Below are 19,912 nucleotides of genomic sequence, written 5' to 3'. Positions count from 1 at the left end.
GGTGGACAAGACCTTGACAAGCTGCTCCTTGTACATCTCTGCAATATGACCATTAATCACCAAGTCTTCACTTCCAGTGAGAACAACAAAAAACCTCAACTGGACCACTGGCTCCAAAAACTGGATAAGGATTTTATTGATAATTGAATTACATATCTCTTTTATACATATTTCATAAATGATACAGGATTTTACATTTTTCTTTTTTGCCAACATTACAGCATCATATGTCAACAGAAGAAAAAAGACAAGAAAAACTGAACAAAACAAGAAGTCAGAATGGAGTACAAGATCATTTCAATCCTATGTTCTGCTTCACTCTTTAGGCATTTTAAACATATCTTATTGTAAATGCACACAAACAAGGTATTCAAAACATAACACATTCAAAACGTAGAAGAAAAAAACGTGACTTTGGAGAAAAAAAGGAGTGGATGAAAATGACAGGAGAGAGGGACGAGAACGGGAGGCGTTCCCCGATATGCGAACAGAGTGCGCTTACACTCTCCCTTCGGACTCAAATCCAGGACGTTAGAAACTGAGGTCAAGAGGTCTCCTCCTTTATAGGTGCATCGAGGATGGAGGGTGGTTTTCCATTTACCGGGGAGTATAGATGCACACTGAGGGAGGGGTTTATGGGAGTAAATTAGGTAAGGATGAAAGTGGGGTCTGATGGGGTTTGAGCACTTGGTTGGCTGGGATTGAAGTCAGATTTGGCAGGGCAGATTCTAAAGACGCAGCCCTGTCCACTGCCCCTTTATAACTAGGAATCTCTACAAACAACGTTCTTAAATTTTCTTTGCAGTATTTTTTTTTTCTTTTGATAAATCGTCTTTTTTTTATTTTCACGTAATTTCTCATGTAAACATACATTCATGCAACACCCTCTTTATAATAAAGTTTCCCTATATTTGATATATTTTGTTGTTAGAAAACAAAGGAGGAAAAAAAAAAAAAATAGGCAATAAACGGTGGATGGCATGAGAAAAAGGAGGAGGTGATGATGGAGAGAAGTGTCGAAACGGCAGAGGGGAGGACTGGACTGCAGACAGAGGCCTCAACTCTCTCACCTCCCACAGCACGTCTGTGGAAATGCTGCCATCGCTATGTGTGTGTGTGTGAGTGTGTGTGTGTGTAAGGTGGCAAGTTTAAAGCTAATGACTGCAATGAAATGGGATGTGGACGGAATTGATTTTTTTTTTAACCACTATTGACAATGTAGTGATTGGGGGCAAAGGACTCATGAATATGGGGATGTGAACTTTGCCCTCAGCGCACCTGCATCTGTCAGCACGTGGATTCAACAAACACGCGTGTTCTCAGACACACCGCAACACTGACTGCCACGTCCGAACATTCAAACCGAACCCTCCTTTATATGAAGGCGGCATCCCAAATAAGAGATTAACTTGATGATCTTATCATTTCTGTTCACCAAATTGCTACATTGTCTATACCTTTAACACCATCAATCATCCAAAAGGCACCGTTTCCCTTGGAGATAAAACACACACACGGACACACGTACACACGTGCACACACACACACACACACACACACACACACAGCAAAAGATTAGACCGAATCCTGCCTTGAGATCTGCACGGCTAACTTTTGATTTGACGTAAAATCATGCATTTTAATAGAAAATCTGCAGTCGAACACAAGGATCTCTTGAGTAGGATTCAGCGAACTGTCCGCATGAGACACACAAGCAGGAGATGATCTTGAACTGAGTCTACGTGCAGCCATGTCAAGTCGTTGTGCTTCCCCTCTGCAGAGGTGATCTACAGCGGTTCAGAGTGAAAATAACTGGCTTTGAGACCTTTTTTTTTTATTTTAGATATAATTTGGGCCGGAGAGAGGGCCACCAATTCTCACCCTGAACAGAAATGTAAGTGATGCTGACAAGGATTAATTCAGTGACCATCCCAAAAAATGGACAACATAAAGATATGGCTTCTACGACCTTCGAGGGGGGGATGAGACTTCAGCTAGATGTGGCAAAGAAAAGTGTCCAGTTAAGTACAAAGTTGCAATAATGCTCCTACACATTCACAAATTTCTACTGAGGGCATACCACAGCATGCAGTCTACCCTGCCTTGCCATCGCGGGAGCAGGGGGGCATTACAGCAACAGTGGGAGGAGAAAACTCTGACTTTATTTCAGGGTGAAAAAGCCTCTGTGAATCAATGCCATGATGCTTTTTTTTAATGTAAACCTTTTGTTGTTTTTGTCTGAAAGCTTCATGGGGACAATTCTAAAGAGATCTTATAATTTCACACCAAGGACAGGACTCTCAATTGGAAAAGGAAACCAAAAAAGCACATGATATTGGGGAAAAGGGATAATAAACTGCAGGCAATTCACTCAAACTCTGCTCCTCCTGTGTACTGCAGCCATATTTTTTTTTAAAAAAGCAGTTCAGTTAATCAGATATAATAAGCTCTAACATGCTCGGGGGTTTGTCTGAGGCAATGATAATTAAAGATTTGAACCCCTTCATTATGTTAAGCATTTCAGCATCAATCTCTGTAATCATGAGATGACTACAGAGGTGGAGCGTGGCGTTATCCACATACATATTCTGTGTGGGTCAAAAACAATCAATTCCAGTCAAAGCCATTTTCACCCTGATTTGGCTTCAACATTGTCCCCCCCCCCCATTTGGTGGCCATGCGCAGGAGCCGTACTTCCAAGGTAGTAAATGCATACAGAATAATGCTTTTCGTGTGTGTGCGTAAGTGACATGGCGTGCGTCGGACTGTTAGCCGGGGGTCCTTCCTTTCAGATCTTCAGAGGATGTATATGAGTTTCTGATGAAATGACGTTGTAAGAGAGTTCCTCCCCCCACTGAAAAAAACTAGCCTCTGGTCATCTGTTTATTTGATTGTATACATATATATATTTATATTCTTTTCATAACAAATATACTATGGCTTTCAAAATAAAAAGTGCCAAAATATTTTTTTTTGGAATAAAAGAACACACAGTGATGTTGTTGTCGGTAGTACTCTCAGACTTGCACAGACAGACCGGGCCGCTACAGGACATCAACAGGAAGAGGAAACGAGGCGTCGTCATGCCTATATCCTGCGAGTCGAGACAGGCTCCTGACAAAGGTCACGCTGGGAGGGACAGCTGTCTGTTACCTGGAGAAGGCGTGGCCCAGGGAGGGGGAAGCAGCAGAGTTCAGCCACAGGAAGACGACGGTCCCCCCTGATGGTGCGACTGCAGTTCGGACTTCCGTGTAAACTTTAACATGTGGGATAGAGACTCTCCCTTGAGCCTGCCCCAACCATGGGCAGGTGTGTGTGTTGACAGTTTGACTGCTAGAGGAAGCAGGACTACACCGCTCTGTCGAGCTGCAGAGTGGACCAGGGTCAGTGTCCCAGAGTGCCCTGAAAGTCCCACACATACACACACACACACACACAGACACACACGCTCAGCAATGACTGCCCCTCTGCATGTCCTCTGTTCTGGAGTGTCTAGAGGTGTGATAATTCCTGTTTGCCCCCTGGAGTTCCTTGCAGGCTGTCCCTCCGGAGACTTGAGGCATATCCATAGTGCCCAGTTTCGTCCTATCATCATCATCACTGTCCTTTTCAATCATCTTCACCATCCTTCAGCTGTGAGAGTTTTTCAGTTCCTGCTATTCTCACCATCCGTCTTCGGTTTTTCACTTGCAATTCCAACTGGAGATTTCAGTCAGGAAAGTAAAAAGAAAAAAAGGAAACAAAAAAAAGAAAAAAAGGAGAAAAAACTAACTCCCACAGTCAAGAAAGGGGATGGGATTATTGGGTGTGGGAGGGATGGGGAAAGGAGGAGTCTGAGGAAATAGTTGGGAGTAAAAGGGAAGGGAGAAGGGTGTTGGACGTCAGGAGGGAAGAGAGGAAGCGGGGGTTGTAGGAGCTGAGAGAGGAGGGAGTTGCTCTTCCCATCAATTTTTACTGGAGGTGAGCTGCTGAACTGGGAGCTGGAGCTGCAGCGGGTCCCGAAGACGCTTCAGATCCAACTCCACCTAGAGAGGGTCGATAAGGAGAGAGAGGCAGGCTGGAGTAAAAAAAACATGAGAGGAAAGCAAGCGGGGAATGCTATGAAAGTGTGTCTACGCACAGCCGTTATGAATCCAAGTATTGAACTGTAAAATGTGTGAATCCCCGGTGTGTCTGCGGAGCTCATTTTACACCACAAAACATCCAGCTTTCACCGAGCGACTGTACCTCAGCAATATCATCCTTCAGCTTGTTGTACTTCTCAATGTCGAAGCGTGTCCTTTTCACCCCCTTGTGGAAGAACAGCAGATACTGTCTGTCTCTAGCGTCGGGGTAAACATACTCCTGCAGGTTATTGGGAGACACAGACGGAGCACTTTGTAAGAGGAGCCAGTTTATCAGATACCCTCCATGTTCTGCCTTCAAGTCCGCAGGCCAAGTCACACTGGTGTGAAATCCAACATCAAATGGACTCCATGTCCTTGGAGTTAAAACTTAGCAGCGATTTATAAATATTGGATTCAATTCTGTGGGGCTGCAGTGTCGCCAGAGCAGCCTTTTTAATAGCTAAAAAAGATTACAATTTAATGCAGAGTGCTGCAAATAGAGGAGAACCAATAGATTTTGTGAATGTGATGCTTGGCTCTCTGCTTGCTAAGAGTCTCTGCATAATGTTAAAAAGAACAATTTGCCTGAAAGCATCAATGGTCACATTATTTGTAACAAAAAACAAAAAACAAGAAAGGCATCATCAGTGTGCCCACTAGAGATAAGGTTATTAATATAATTAATCTGGAGATAACTTGCATAATTAAACATCTAATTGTTTAGTTGACACAACATCAGAAAACAGTGAAAATCGCACACTCCTTGAGTCCAAGGAAATATCTTCACATTACTTACTTTCTCCAGCCAATAGTCCAAAAGTTAATCAATTAAAATATCACATAAGAGGGAAAAATCATAAATACTACCAAATAATAAACACACTTTCCTTTGAACATGAATTTCTGTGTATGTATATGTTTGTATATTTTCTGCGTTTCGTTGTGTCTTACCTGGCGTGTAAGCACGAAGTAGGCGTACATGGCCATGGCTGTGCCATAAGTGATAAAGTAGGTGACGGGCTCCATGATGTCCCAGGAGTACTCCCACCAGGTGAGCCTGGCCAGGATGCCAAACTGGGTGGCCATGTACGCCATGCCGCCCCACAGCACCCAGGTGGTACGCCGCTCTGCCTTCTTACTCAACTCCTCTCTCACCTGCACAGAAGTCAGGAAGACAGCAGACAGTCAGCCAGTCGTGAACATGTCCTGAGAATCTAGTGAGGAAGAGGGGCTGAAGTATACAGGCCGAGATCAGCTGTGATAAGTTTTTTGAGACCCTTGTCTCCAGATGAAGATGTGCTTATTGTGAGATTAACTGTTGTGTTGTCTGATCATTTGTTGTAATCATATTATTTCATTACTGAGATAATAAACTCATTATTTTGCCAAGTTCCCTCCTTCACAGCTCTTTACCCATAACCAAGATGGCTGAACTGGTCAGAACTTTCATCAGTCTATTTAAAGACTGAACGAAAACAAGGCCTGGTATCTTGTGGTTAAAAACATTATAAACAGGTCATCAAAATTCAGAGCAATGACAGCCCCTCTTGGCTTCCATGGTAAAGTATGAAAGAATATTCCTATTATTTAATTTCAAGGTCACACATGTTTTACTGTTCAGTTCTTGGGTGGAAAGGTAAAAACCATGAGGCGATTTGTGTGTAGAGTCAAACGTGTTCAGGAAGTTAGACCTTCTCCAGGGGGCGGAGTTGAGAGTTGAGGTCCTCCAGTCGTCCAATCAGCTCACGTTCTTTGCCGAGTTGGTGCTCCTCGATGCGCAGTGTGGTGTAGAGCTGCTGCACCAGAAACTTGACGTCATTCAGCCTTTCTGCCTCCTCATGTGGCAGCAGCTCTGAAGCACAAACACAATGCAAACAAATAAACAAAGACAGGCTTTAATATGATCCACTTTCTGGCAGTGAAACCATTTCTTCCTCATACTGTAAGGCCGTGACTCAGAGCAAACAGCGCAGGCTCTGCCATCGCTCTGCCAGGACTCACCTCTCCTTGGTGGCCGCACGAGATGTGTGGTGTCGTTAATGACGAGCTTGAAATCATCCAGCAGCAGGATGTCGATGCCTGTGGAGGAGGCGACCCTCGCTCCATCTGGAGAGGGAGGCAAATGGGAGGGGAGGCGGTAAGAGAGATGGAGGCCTGATCAGTAGTCATTTCAAACACCACTGACATCGCATGATAATCAGGCTTGTTGCTATCTGACTGTCATCAGATGTAAAAGCAGATGCACTTAGACACACAGAGTAAGATTTCAAGTATCAGTTGTTCCTGTATAATGAATCCTCTGAGCAGAGTGAGGGCTGAAAAATCATGTCATTGTGCAAGCAGTGGTATGAAATTCAGAGCTATGGGAAGACTTAACAGCATCTCAATACAAGCACTTAAGCATGTAAGGACATGCATATGTATAGCCTGCCGGGGTCAATGCATGGACATTATTCTTGGTTTGTGAACGTACCCATAGAGTAGATGGCTACCCGGTCGATGCCTCTGTCCTCTGCCTGGAGCTGTTGCAGGAAAACTCCCACACAGTCACTGAGAGGCTTGAGGGTGAACTGACAGCGCTCTCGCCTGGACGGCAAACTGACTGAGATCACCGGCAGCCCGTTCTGATACACCACTGTCACCTCTGTTAGGGGGTTGCAGGCAAGAAAACAACAGTGAGATAAATGTCACACAAGCAGAAAATGTACTATGACAGTCTTCAGTGAACCAAGGAAATGCGCTTTCGTGTACTCTGCTCCCTCTGAATGAATGTCATAAAGATGCATAAGGAGCACCATGTTGCTCATTTTGTTCTGTCTTAGCATCTTCTGGATGAAACACAAACTGAACCGACGTTGTCCACAACAAAACACAGCTGTTTGATATTCTGATGGTGTTATGCTAACTTTAAGCTAACTTTTCCTGAAAAGGGGAAGCATGATTTTGTGTGTGTGTGGTTTGAGATCCAGTAGGGGGCAGTATAACAGCAGCTCCACCTGTTGGAGGAGCTCAGCAACAAAGCTGCCAAAGAACAAAGACAGAGAAATACACCGTTTTGCCAAAGAATAAGTTCCCTTTCCAGTGTCAGGTCCTGAAGATCAATAATGTTGGTAACCTTTGGTAACCTTACAGAACTGTTATGTTGATTTGTTGACGCCAACTGTTGATATTTGTTAGTCTCACAGAAAGGCTAAAAGACCTCTGAATGATGCTTGTGTGGTGGGACTGCCAATCAAAAAGACCTTGAGGTTTACATTGCAATTTCTTCAGGTTTTCATAGCAGCAGAAAAACAGAATGAGTCGGTGCACCTTGGACTACAGAATACACTCTACTCACTCTACAATAGGATCTATTTTGCTGTTCATGGTGATTTGGTGTGTTTCAGTCTTTAGTGTGCTCTCATCTGTACTTCATTCGTAATAAAAATTGTTATATTTGTCCCAAACAGCTGAGCTTCTGGTTCTGTTCAGTGGCACTTTATTTTTTTTTAGCATACTAATAAAGGTCTGTAACCGAGCTCTATCAGCCCGTAACCAAACTCTGGTTATAATGAGTCTGCGCAGCTTATACCATTATGATCCTGAGTGGCCTCTAATGGCCAGAGCCATGAATCAACGCAGAGGGCTGTGAGCCCACAGCAGAGGTGAGGCAAGCTGCCTTGTTGCTGCAGCTGCACCCAACAACCTCTGCCTCCTGCTCAGGACCACTGCAGTGAATCAGCAGATCTCTGCTTGGGCTCGCACCAAGAAGTGAAGGATCATCGGCTGGTGCAGGCTGCACCAGCCCGAGCTCGGTTTCGGCAGTGTCTTGACTGCGTTCAAAGACGCAGAGGTGCAGACATTTTATTTCACACCCGTTTCTTCATTAAAGTGACAATTTGAAACCTTGCCCCGGGTATCTGAGCTGTTCTCCTCCTGCACCTGCTCCCTTCGCCCTCCACTATCCTGTCATCACAGGCACATGGCTAAAAGTGCCAGGATGGTGTGTTTTTCTCTGCTCCAACCTCACAGCTATTAAAGCCCTCTTTAAAATCAAATCAGCATCTTCTGCAATGCCGCTGCCTTCTCCTCTCAGCCTCCCTACCTTTCCCTTCCTCGCTCTGTTCGCGCTCTCCAGCTCGCTCGCGTCTCACACAGACGAGCAGATGCTACCCCGAGACAGAGTCCATATATTAACGACTACTGGCTGTTGACTCCAAATGAGCCTCCCCTGTCTGATCAATGCAGAATTCCTCGAGGTGCAGAACTCATTTGTCTCAAACAAAGCAGAGGCTGGATTTGTGTTTTTCTTTCTTCTTTTTTTTTTAAAGGGGGAAACCCCTGATACAGCCCATATGGTCAGGAATAAACTGAAGGAAGTGAGAGGAGGTGAGGACTTACCCTCTGGAGCAGCGGAGGAACACAACAGTCTCTGGCCATGCCATGAGGGGGCGCCCCTCCAAACCTGCAGACAGGAAGAGAAAGGGCAACAAAGTGGTTATTCCACTTGTACACAGCTTTCTCTTATCTAATGTTTCCTTTTCAGTAACCGGAGGCCAGTCGTGTGACACCCAGCAACATGACGCTACCCTCATCTATGCCATTTACTTCTCTAATTGTTTGTTTGCAAGACCGACTAAGTATCATGTTACAAAATGGCTCCCTCCGTTCCAGTTTCAAGACATGTTGCCATATACAGACTGAAGCCGCACGAAAGAAGCACAGATGAACAGATTCAACTGCAGCTTCCCAGTCATGGAAATATTCTACAATGGGATGACGCATAAAAACACACACAGCCCCTCACATCCAAACACACCAGTATCCAGCAACAACAGCCACCACTTAGAGGAAAACACCACAGTGGGAGATATAGAACGAAGGCAGCCAAATGCAACTCTGTGGTTCAGCATGCATTCTCCAATTGTGTCACAGTCTGAAGGGAGAGAGGGAGGGAGGGAGGGAGGAAGGAGGGGAGGAAGACGAACAGAGGAGCAGAGCTTGGGGAAACCCTCATTTTTTTTTTTCTGTTGCTACAGTATGCTGTTAGCCCAGCAAGGTAGGAGTGTCCATATGCACTGCATTTGTTTCAAATTACAGAGCTCGTCACGTTGCTGCTGAGACAACGCAGCCGAGCCTTTTAAGGCATGAGACTGCCTGTCAGATCTCCTCACATTTATACAGAGCGCATGGGGGTGAGGATGAGACATCGGAAATCAAGCAAGAAAGAGTGCCAGGGGGCAAAAACAGAGTTTTTGTGATTGAAGTTTTAGTTGTGCACACGCACACAAAGAAAATATGCTTCTTCTGCACCACAAATAAGCCTCTGTTTCTCTGCTGATTACATCCTCACATGCAATAACTTGTGCCGTGAGAGTTGTGCCACTGTAGTATTGTATATTAATGTGCCCACTGGATACGCATATACAGTATGTTCTCCCGAATCCCACACACATTCATTAATCTGTCAATCTCTGGAGGCACAGGATGTGTTTGGCACTGCCACGGCGTTCAAACAGACCTGCCTGCATGGCGCTCACTCTGTGTACGACTCTTATATCAGATTTACGATATGCACACAATCTCTGACCCTCACTGAGCCTCACCACAACGGCAGAGGTTCAAAGCTCTCACAACTTCTCCTTTATGGCTTCACACTGATGGTTATGGAGGGAATATCTCAGAGGAGAGCAGGTGACTATCCAGTAGGCGTGTGCTTTTATGTGTTTATGGCGTCGCAGCAAACATTCTCTCTGGATCTGCACAGCTACGATAAACACAAGAACTGTGGATGTCTGTCTATTAAATCATTTCTAGGCTGTTACCCAACAGTTCAGATATCCTGAATGCAATCAGTACACAAGCAGAACACAATCGCACAGAGTTCAAATTTAGAGATTTTAAAAGTCTTTTCAGTCAGATTTATGGTAACTGATGGCCGTCTGAACTTTACCTCTACAGCCTCACTCATGCCGGCAAAACAAACGCTGCAAAATGAAAATATTATTTTGTGAGAGGACTGGGTGAGCACCAGAACTACCCGTAATCTCAGTATCGACCTGACAAACACGGCAGCCAATCTCTTGATTAAATGTCCCGGCTGTCAATCAGGGAATGTGACCACCAATCACCTCTCCGCAGTCATCTAATCCAGCTTCCAGCCTGACAGTCGGAATCGGACCGCTGCAGGTGCAAGCAGTCACAATGTTGAAGGGATAAATGTTTAGATTAACACTAACAATGACAGTTATCCACCACTTGCCACTCCGAAAATTACTGTGGATTGTGGTTAGCCGAGCATGACTGACATTAATTAGTGATGAGGTGCTAACCAGTCTGTTGTCAGCTCTGGATCTCGGCTGCTGCCTCTCTTACAAAAGCGAGTTTGCTCCCTTAAGGCATGCACGGCAACACTGACTACCCACCACTCAGAGGCTCAGCGAGGGTCCACAGATGGAGACCACGCTGAGTGTTCACTATTCTGCCGTTCTTGCTCAGCCCCCCAGAGAAACTAAAAACTTCTTGAAAACTCAACTTTGTGTTCTATTTTTCAACATCTGCAAATACAGGGGGTGGCGAGGAACAAGTTAGAGAAGCCTGAAAACATTTAGGAGAAGTAACTGCTCCCACTGCAGCAGTGATGCAGGACCTGTACAATGAGTTCCTCTGTAAACTGAGCACCACCACAGGAATCAGAGGGGTGTATACGTGTTTGTGCCTCTACTCATCAGGACTGTAAAACTCTTGTTTATGGCACCACCAGGCCAAAGATGAGTGATTGCTGAAGTGACCCCATGGAGAAATGTGTGTGTGTGTGTGTGTGTGTGTCCTGAATGAGAACACTGATTACTGTCCCGTGGTCGTAGGTAGAGCCCAAACACTGATTAGGCTGCTGATCAGATGACATGCTGAGAAAGGCCTTTTGGCTGCTCTGGAATAACTGCACAGTCTGCAGAGAGCGGTCCAGCTTGGCTCATTCATTAACTTTAGCTGCTTGAGGCCAGGAGGAAAGATTTCACAGCGATACCCACATCACCACCAGCACCAACCCACGCACCCTGACACAGGGCAGCATCACAGACATATGCAAATATAGCTCTGGCATGTGTGTGCAGAGCCATCAGTGGAATGACATGTACGTGTGAATGTACCTCCGTGTCTTTGCAGGTGGCATGTGTCTACGTGTATGTGCGTCCACCCGTCTGTTCGCCAGCCTGTTTGCCAGCGGTAGTTGCAGAGGGACTGAGCGAAGCCCCCACCCTCCCCTCCCCTCCACTCCATTCCCCTCCTCTCCCTCGGCACACAGCCACTGAAACGCTGCCTGAAATATTTAACAGCGTAGCAGCAGTCAATAGCACAGCAACCTTGGAATCAATGTCATACAGCTAAGAGAGGGAGAGAAAGAAAGAAACGGGCATCGAGGATGGCTGAGAAGATGGACGGATGAGCTGGAGGAGAGAAAGAGGTGTGGAGAGGCATGGAGGAGGAGAAAGAATGCCAGGATAAATGGAGGAGCAGCAGGGGAGCGATAGAGATAAATGAAGGCTGGAGTAAAACGGCGTGAGTCACGAGGGCGCTTGCATTTTTACCCATGTGCTGCATATACTGTACCCTGCAGCAGACAATCCCTCCCAACTGAAACGTGACTGTGTGTGTGCGCGTGTGTGTGCATGTGTGTGTGTGTGTAGCAGGCATGGTGGCTAGAAAGAGAAAGAGAGAGGAGGAAGAGATGAAGGGAAACAATGGAAGGTGGAGAAAGAGAGGGAGATAAGAGAAAGCCATGAGTGTGAGGAAAGGTAGAGGGAGGGGGAGGAGGAGAAGAAGGAGGAGGGGGAGGAGGAGAAGAAGGAGGGGGGGGGGGGGGAGGAGGTGGGGTGAACTGCTGATCACTGCAGTAAAGGAATCCCTCGTCTAGAAAGGGGGGTTGCCCCTCGACTTCACCCTCCCTCCCTCCATCTCTGTCTTACTCACGCTGAATCTTGATGTGCTGGTTTTGATCTTCTCTCAATTCTCATCTGCACTGCGCTTTAACTTCAGCTGCATTTCATCACACCACATGTGTGCATTTTCCTTCAATTAAAATAACCACTCCTCGATTTAAAGTCTCGCCCTCAGTGTAGTAAAGGCACAGCAAGCAGGGACCCAGTAGATTACACAGTTTACTGTGGGAGATGAAATTAAATTTGATACACTAAGGAAAATATAAGGCTTGTTAGCAGCAGCCCGGGCTCTGTGCTACATACTGAGTCCTTCCCTGCTCTCCTGTAACGTAGTAACACGTGCAAGAGGTATGATATCGACCTGCAGTGAAGATTAATCATCCTCACACAGTACCACTGTAACGATATCGCAAATGTGTGCCAGGCAAAGAAGAACACCACACATTCATAGTGAGGGAATCGACACACAACCTGCCTACTATCAATACCTCTCCCATGAGCAGCCCTTTGCTGTGTTGCTGTGTTGACATTCTTGTTCTCCTTTCAGTCCACATTACGCATGTGGAGAAATTTGCAAAATGCTAATCCTCGCACAGATTCACAAACTGTTAGCAGAGCTGCTATGGGGGTGGATTAACACTACTGCCAGTGTTGTTCAGCCAAAGCACACCAGAAAACTAAAGGAACGGGGTTATTTTAAGAGTTCTGTACAAGTGACACAATGACGTCCTATGATCTTCATTTTCTATCTGACTCCACAAAGAAACCACTCCGCATACAGTACATCAGTGGTGCCGACCTCTTTTGTCACACGCACCTCCACAACCCTGTCAGACGAACTCGTTGACTCCACCTGTCACGTTCCAAAAGTGTTCATTTAAAGTGATCTTATAGTGGATGTTCTTTATGACCAGGTGGTAATTTGTTACAGAGGTGATTTGGTGTGTTTTTGCACAGATGCTACTGAATGATCATAGAGATGTTATAGGAATATAATAGGAGTCCTGCAGGCAGCAGTGTGTCTCTATGATCCTCTCGCTCTTACACGACTACACATTGTCACTTTGATTATGAAGGTAACACTGCTCTATAAAGCACTTAGGCTGTAATATAGTACAAAAAATGAGCATTTATAGCATATAGTTTGGAGAACATTATAGATCCAAGATGAAACTGACAGAAGGGCGGGGCTGGGAGAAAAAGGCCCGAATCCATCCACTACTTCAGCACCACGGACAGCACCATGGATTTATCCATACACAGCACAGACAGGCTGCTGGTATTTCAGAGGTGTCGTCCGGTCCATAGATTCTGACTTGCACAAACCTCCATCAGATAAAGCATCAATGAGTCAGACAGACTGGACTAACATATTCAACTAAACAGCCCCTCCGCCCCTGCTCTCTCTCCGCTATTCTGGGATGTGGGGCGGCGGGTTAAGAAGGGGGATGCATTTCGGTCATTTTGCTAACAAGGGGGATGGCATCCCCACTCAAAAGGCCTACTACTCAGCACCAAATATAGAAGAAGATATTTGTTGGTTCACAATAATTTTTTCATACATAGAGCATGAAATATATCGACAATCCCCATTTGTTGGGCTGACGGCGGCGAAACATTCATCTCTTCTGTTTAGTTAACTATTATAACCAGTTATCTATTCGCTAACTATTTAATTCATCTTTCCATTACCTTTAGCTAACCAACAAATGTTTACTCATTACTTTTAGCTGTTTAATCCTTTCTGTTCAATTACTAACTAGTTTTCACTCACTCTCATAGTGACACATGGTATTCAGGTGTTACAGCTGATTCAACATATGAATACATATGTATGTGCAGCAGTACATATATGGACTGCCGCCTCTTTCAGCTTTGTTGCTGTGGCTGGATCTGACCACAACATGATATTGCAGTTTAAAAATCTTTCTCAGAGCACATCTTCCTGACTCCAGACACACCATAGTGAAATTCTGGGTGCTGAGTATGGCATGAAGTGTATCTGCGGGTGACACCAGCACTGAGGAATAATGTCACTGACATAATTCCCATTTCATGGTGCCCTCCTCGGGGAGCGGAACCTTACTTGTCATTTATCTACACAATGACTGCATCCATCTATGTGGTAATGTGCTGTCCTGGGCTGCTGCTAAGGACCAGATAGCGTGGGTATTCACACAGTCATTCATGAAACCAGTCATGGATAGACATGCTCGTATAAACATCACCTCATGTCAGTGGACTATATAATTATGCACTCATTCTAGGCATCATTGCACACATGCATCTCCATCTTTTAATAGTCTGCTTGAAATCTTTTTTATTTCCAATTCCTTTTCCTGGTAGAAGTTGTAACGTATGGACAGATTTACAATCAAAGGAGCCGGGATCAATTTCCCAATGGCCCAGTCATTTGATAAGGGCTAGGTTCAAGGAGAGGTGCAGCGCTCCATCATGCTTCTATGACAGACAAAGCTGGGAGAGGAGCACACGGTCAAGGTGGGGTCAGTGGGAGGTTACTGTGTGTGGAGCGACTATCACGCTCGTATTAATCAATAGGAATCGAATCTAGAGGACAGGACAGACAGGGGCCAGGCAGTGAAAGCAGCCTTCCTTCGTCCATGAGGTGTACCCAGAAAGACTCCATGTCTGGAGAAGACAGGGCGAGGGGCGAATGTGTAAGAACAATGAAACGAACTGAAACCGTTCTAAAACTGAATGCAGAAGAGTTTACAGTACATCACCAATAATCAGCTGTGACACCCTGCTGACTCAACTTTAAGGACTATTTCCATGTGGATTGTTGGAGTAGGCAAATGAGGTTTATGAGCTATTAAATTGGAAATACGCCGTGTCTGCTGTATTATCCGCTGCTGGAAGGAGCGTGTGTGGACGATGCTCTCATTCATTAACCCAGTGAGATGTCTGAGTTTTTTTGTGTCCTTGTGTTTCTAGCTTTATTACTCTTTTATAGCACATTAAGAGTCTGCTGACTGAGGCAGTTTAAAAACTCTCTTGCTCTCATTTCCAGTGATGTGCAATCCGTTTTATTTTCTCTAAGAAATAATTCAAAATCAACTAAATTATATGAAAGCACCATTTATTAGATTTGCACTCTGTTAGTTTAGGTGTATTTTTACTACCTTGCAAACAGTAAGACATGTTCCAAAATATCTATTTAGATTCAGTATTATGATTAGTTTTCATTAGCGATGCAAATACAGTCAATTCATTATGATATAAAACAAAGAAAAGCAGCAATTGTTATTGATTTTATCTTCAGTTGACTAAAGAACTGATTAATAGACGATGTGTCATTTTTGATCTGTAAAGGTCACATTGCAGTGGTGCAGTGAAGCTCATATGTCCAGAATTCCATCTATTGGCTGTGCTGCATATCACCTCCTGCTCTGGGGGGGGACGAGGTCCTGTCCACTCAGCTCCTTGCAGCCCACACCTCCCCACTGTGGGCTTAACAAGTTGAAAAGCACAGCTGCGCCCCCTCACAATCCCTGGCACGCACACACCCACATCATCTCCGTCCCCTCAGAAATAAGGACAAAAGCGCATGCACACCTAGATAAGACGGGCACTCAGCAATTGCTACAGAAGAAAGTGGATTTGAGTACAGTGTGACAGTAATCACTGTCATTTTTTCTGCCTCAGCGCCGTCAAGCTTATGTAACGAAAGAAAACGCTGCCTTTTCTCTCGGTTGTGTTCCTCGTCTCGTAAAAGCCATTAACAGATATGAAATCTGCAGTCATATTCTTGAACGCCACAGTATTAAGTAATCTCCGCTCACACACTGGGAGGGAAACCGTGACAAAGCACAGCGCACCCCCACGGAAGCCTGTGCCAATCTGACCTCTCCACTGCAATGCAGAGCTGATAGTGAAAACAACCTTCCCCCGATTAGGCTATTTCGAACATCAAAACCCCACACCAGTTACAGCAAGATATAAATAATTCCAGCTTAATCTTTCATTCCATTTCAATAAATTGCATTTCAGACCCTGGAAATGCTTTGATTAATTAATGCAAGCTCATGGCTTGCTTAATCCATGGGATAAGATCTCAGCTGGGACTGAATCCGTTTCCATGACACGTGGTCTTACTTCAGAAGGGCCAGTTGGACCCTCAACCCCTCACCAGCCCTGACACCAACCCCCCTAACCCCTCCCTGGGACAAACAACACTTGGACCTGATGAATTATTAAACAGCAGTGCAGGCTTTTGCGCCTGAGTTTAGAAAACGACCGGCGCGCGGCCATTGTGCTTCACAGCTCCGCTCCTCGACAGGTTCAATCTGGCCGAGGAGCGGACTCTGCGTTTTCTAACTTACTTGAGTCACTTTTGAGATCAGAGCCGTGCAGAAATGGAATATAACGTTTGCATGCATAATGTGTATCTGTACAGTGTGTGTTGGTGGGGTAAGACCCTCTTTGATTGCTCATACAGCAGATGGCACTGGCTGCTTGTGTCAGTGTTCATTTCAGTGCAGGTCACGCAACACTCAGCCCCTCACCTGGACTACACAAAGAAACTTCTCCTTGCTCTCTTCTTCTTTTTTCTCCCTCCCCCTCTCCTTGACTTCCTCTAGCTAGTTTTCCCTCTCTTGAGAGTAATGAGACCCCACTGACGTTCATGTACATGCATCGAAGGAAGGCATGCAAATCCAGCCTTGCGCATGCACACTATGCAAGCTCACTCGCTCCACACTGGCCCTGATCTGACTGGTGATCCTATAGGCCTGATTAAACCTCAAGGGTGTGAAAAGGTGGAGGCCCGCAGAGCCTTCACATCACACAGAACACATACCAATCAATGCTGCTGAATAAGCACTGTTTACTTGCACTGTTATTATCCTCCCTTTCTCTCTCTTCCCACCGTCTCTAGTATACATCTATGCTTCCGACTATCATAGTTATCCTCTTCGAGAACGCACCTCTGAGAGCAGAGCCACATTTTGCGCCAACATTTGACATTGTTTTTGGATTCATTAATTAGACTCGATGATAAAACACTCGAATTGAGAAATAAAGTATCTCCCATTTGTTCTCTCTAAGATAGCGCAGTGGTCCTCTGTGACCACTGCACCACATGTTCCTGCTGCAGCTGCTTTAGGCAAACAGAGAAACGGTGAAAATCTTCAGAGGTTTATCCAAATGTTTGGCCTGGGGATGATTTCTAGGTGTGAGGTATGACTGGTCCATTAAAGAGGCACGAAAACAGTGTTTCAAAGGATTCCTGTGGCAAAAACATTCCCTCCTGGATTCAAAGTTCGCGATCACTTTATAAAAAACCCACGTTAAATAAAATATCACGTTCTGAGCATGCACATTAGGACTGGCTCGTCACCAGTTTATCTCTCATCTGTGACACTGAAGGGTGCACGATGCTCCACTTTTCCCTCTCCTGCTTCATCTCTTGCCTTGCTTTCATAATCTGACCCTCAAGATATGTTTCAGCAAGGAGTGAGATACACAAACTTTGCTCCTTGCGATTCATTTAATCATTGCACACTGACATAGTTTTTCGTTTTACAAAACAAGTTTTAACATCTCACTGCCGAGATTCAGGTACATAATGTTGGTACATATTCCAGGTTATTAAGCATTTTTCAAACTTCTTCATACAATAAGTTTGAGTTGCACAGAAAAATTCAGTTGATTAATTGAACTTTTTTTTGTGATGAATTTATGGTCTCATGGTTTTTAGGCTGCTGGTCAAAGACTGCCATAGTATCAGTCAGTAAGCAGTATGATGCACAGTTTGAACAGACTAAAGATACAACATAGCAGCAAAGCTCAGGTCAGCTCAGGTTAGGTCGCATCAAGCATTGCCAAACTTCAGGAAATAGTTTTGCGATTTTCATTTGCTAAATGTTCCATCTAAGCAATAGACAGCATTTGGTTGAGCCACCTCCTGAGCCTGCTTTTGATGGGAGGGAAGGGCCCTTGATCAGTCGGAGCAACCAAATATTAGCAAATCATCCCTGAGATGGCTGGCATGTAATAGCAGTGACAAAACAAGAAATCATTTAGTTTAGATTTTGGCTGAGAGAGATGTAAATGATAAAAAATGTGGCTCTTTGGTTTTGACTGAATTCTGGGATACACTCCTTTATGGAAAATGGCTGCCTAATTCAAAAGGCAGAGATCTGAAGAATGCAGGGCTCAGATTATTCATCAATGCAACAGCTGGATCAGATAAACAAGTCAATAAAGTTAATAAAGTAGTGAGAAACAACTTTCTGATATTACACCATGGATACATGGATGACTCCTGAGTCCTGTTGCGAGAGCTTCTAAAGCAATATGAAAAAGGAAGGGCGAATACAGATCACACTGCCTTATGCCACTTTGCAAATCAAAAGTTTGGTATTTGTCTGTTTTAGTGAGAAAAGAAGATCCTGGATCGGAATAAATTGTTTTGACAAAGTCAATAAAGTTCCTTTTTTCATTAAGTGGATGTAGTATATTGAAAAGCAGAAGAACATTACGAAATGAGAGTCTACCGGGGACAAATGGTCCAATCACGATGTACAATTGTTGAGATATGATGAGCCAATTTTGTGGCCAGGACCTAAGTTATTACCTTCTGATTGTAATTAGAGGAGCAACGTGTCTGTAACTTGCAGCGTCACTTAAAACACACAAATATTTGCTTCGTATAGTGAGCCTCTTATTTTTCACTGAACCATTCACCATCCTTAACATAAGAGGGACTTCTTTTTTTTTCATGATGAATTCACAGCCAAAGCCATCTGGGCCTGCTGCTTTTCCGGAGGGGAAAGCTCGAATGCCATCCTAAAGGTCAACCTTAGAGAATAGGGCGTCAATGTCATCTCTCGAGTGGATGCTTTCATACGGATTACTTTGATACGGAAAAAAAAAAATTATAAACGAATCATTCTCAGGCAAGTTCTGAAGTTATGAGGAAGGTCTTTTCTCTGAGAGCTCCAAGCAATTTTATGGATGTTTAGTCACAATAGATTTAAATGTATCCTGAATGAAAAAAATATGTTCATCATGTCCATCTGTTCTGAAGTTAATCTGAAGAGTAATCAATAGATGAACGAATGAAAGTAATTGCTGGTAACTACTAAATTTAGGTTAGTTATAATACAGTCTTTCTATTATCTTTATAGAAGTTTTTCAGAGTTACACGAATGGCAGTCACCTTCCAGGTAGTCTCAAGTCTCGGGTATTTGAAAAGGTAGAAGAAAGCAGCGCAAAGCTTTTCACTGGGTTTGTTCAGTTGAGGGACTGACTAATTAAATGTCAGCTGAGACAAAACATGTAGTAAAATGTCAGATTTAAATTTCAAGGCAGGCAGGTGGCTATTAATCTCAACTGGGGGTGCTGTTTTTTGGGGGGTTTTTTTGGGTCCTTTCTCCAAACTTTGTAGTGAGCGTTTCTCTAATTAGACAGAAGAGCGGTGCCTCTGCTTTAATGTGCAGGTGCTGAAACTACTCACACAGTCAGACTAAGGGTGGATGGAAGAGAAGGGTGAAATGCACATGGCAGATTGATAAATCATGAAATCATTGTGGGTGTGTGTTCTTGGCTGTATTGTAAATAAGCTGAATTTTAAGAGATGGTATAATGATATCAGTCCTTTCATATGAGAACTACGGATACATTCTCTCCCTGCATACTGAGAACCACGAGAAGACTTGGGGTAGTCGGGATAACCTGCTAATTGTTGGTTACAATGACAGCTGCTACCATAAATAGTCAAAAAGCAGCTTGTAGAATAGTTTCCCCACTGTTCCCATGATGCCGAGCTGACCCTGGATGCTTGTGTCTTTGCTCTCTGACAGCATGTGAGGTGACCTTCAGGGCAGCAGCTGTTATTCATGGAGACGCAGGCCTGGGAATGCT

General features: G+C 44.5%; 1 protein-coding gene across 1 annotated transcript in view; it reads right to left on the bottom strand.

Moving 5' to 3' along the window:
* Positions 1–822: 822 nt before the first annotated feature.
* Positions 823–19,912, bottom strand: part of mcu (mitochondrial calcium uniporter) — a 54,959-nt gene continuing 35,869 nt past the window's right edge. Inside the window, exons 3-9 of the mRNA XM_076743147.1 lie at positions 8,487–8,550; positions 6,580–6,750; positions 6,108–6,212; positions 5,798–5,958; positions 5,058–5,261; positions 4,228–4,344; positions 823–4,025 (exon numbers count right to left, since the gene is read on the bottom strand). Of these exons, the coding sequence (XP_076599262.1) occupies positions 3,945–4,025; positions 4,228–4,344; positions 5,058–5,261; positions 5,798–5,958; positions 6,108–6,212; positions 6,580–6,750; positions 8,487–8,550 (903 nt within the window). The 3' untranslated portion in view covers positions 823–3,944. The remainder of the gene's footprint in view (positions 4,026–4,227; positions 4,345–5,057; positions 5,262–5,797; positions 5,959–6,107; positions 6,213–6,579; positions 6,751–8,486; positions 8,551–19,912) is intronic.

Source organism: Chaetodon auriga, chromosome 11 (assembly GCF_051107435.1).
Source record: "Chaetodon auriga isolate fChaAug3 chromosome 11, fChaAug3.hap1, whole genome shotgun sequence".
Classification (NCBI taxonomy): domain Eukaryota; kingdom Metazoa; phylum Chordata; class Actinopteri; order Chaetodontiformes; family Chaetodontidae; genus Chaetodon; species Chaetodon auriga.
This window is presented reverse-complemented; position numbering and strand designations above follow the sequence as displayed.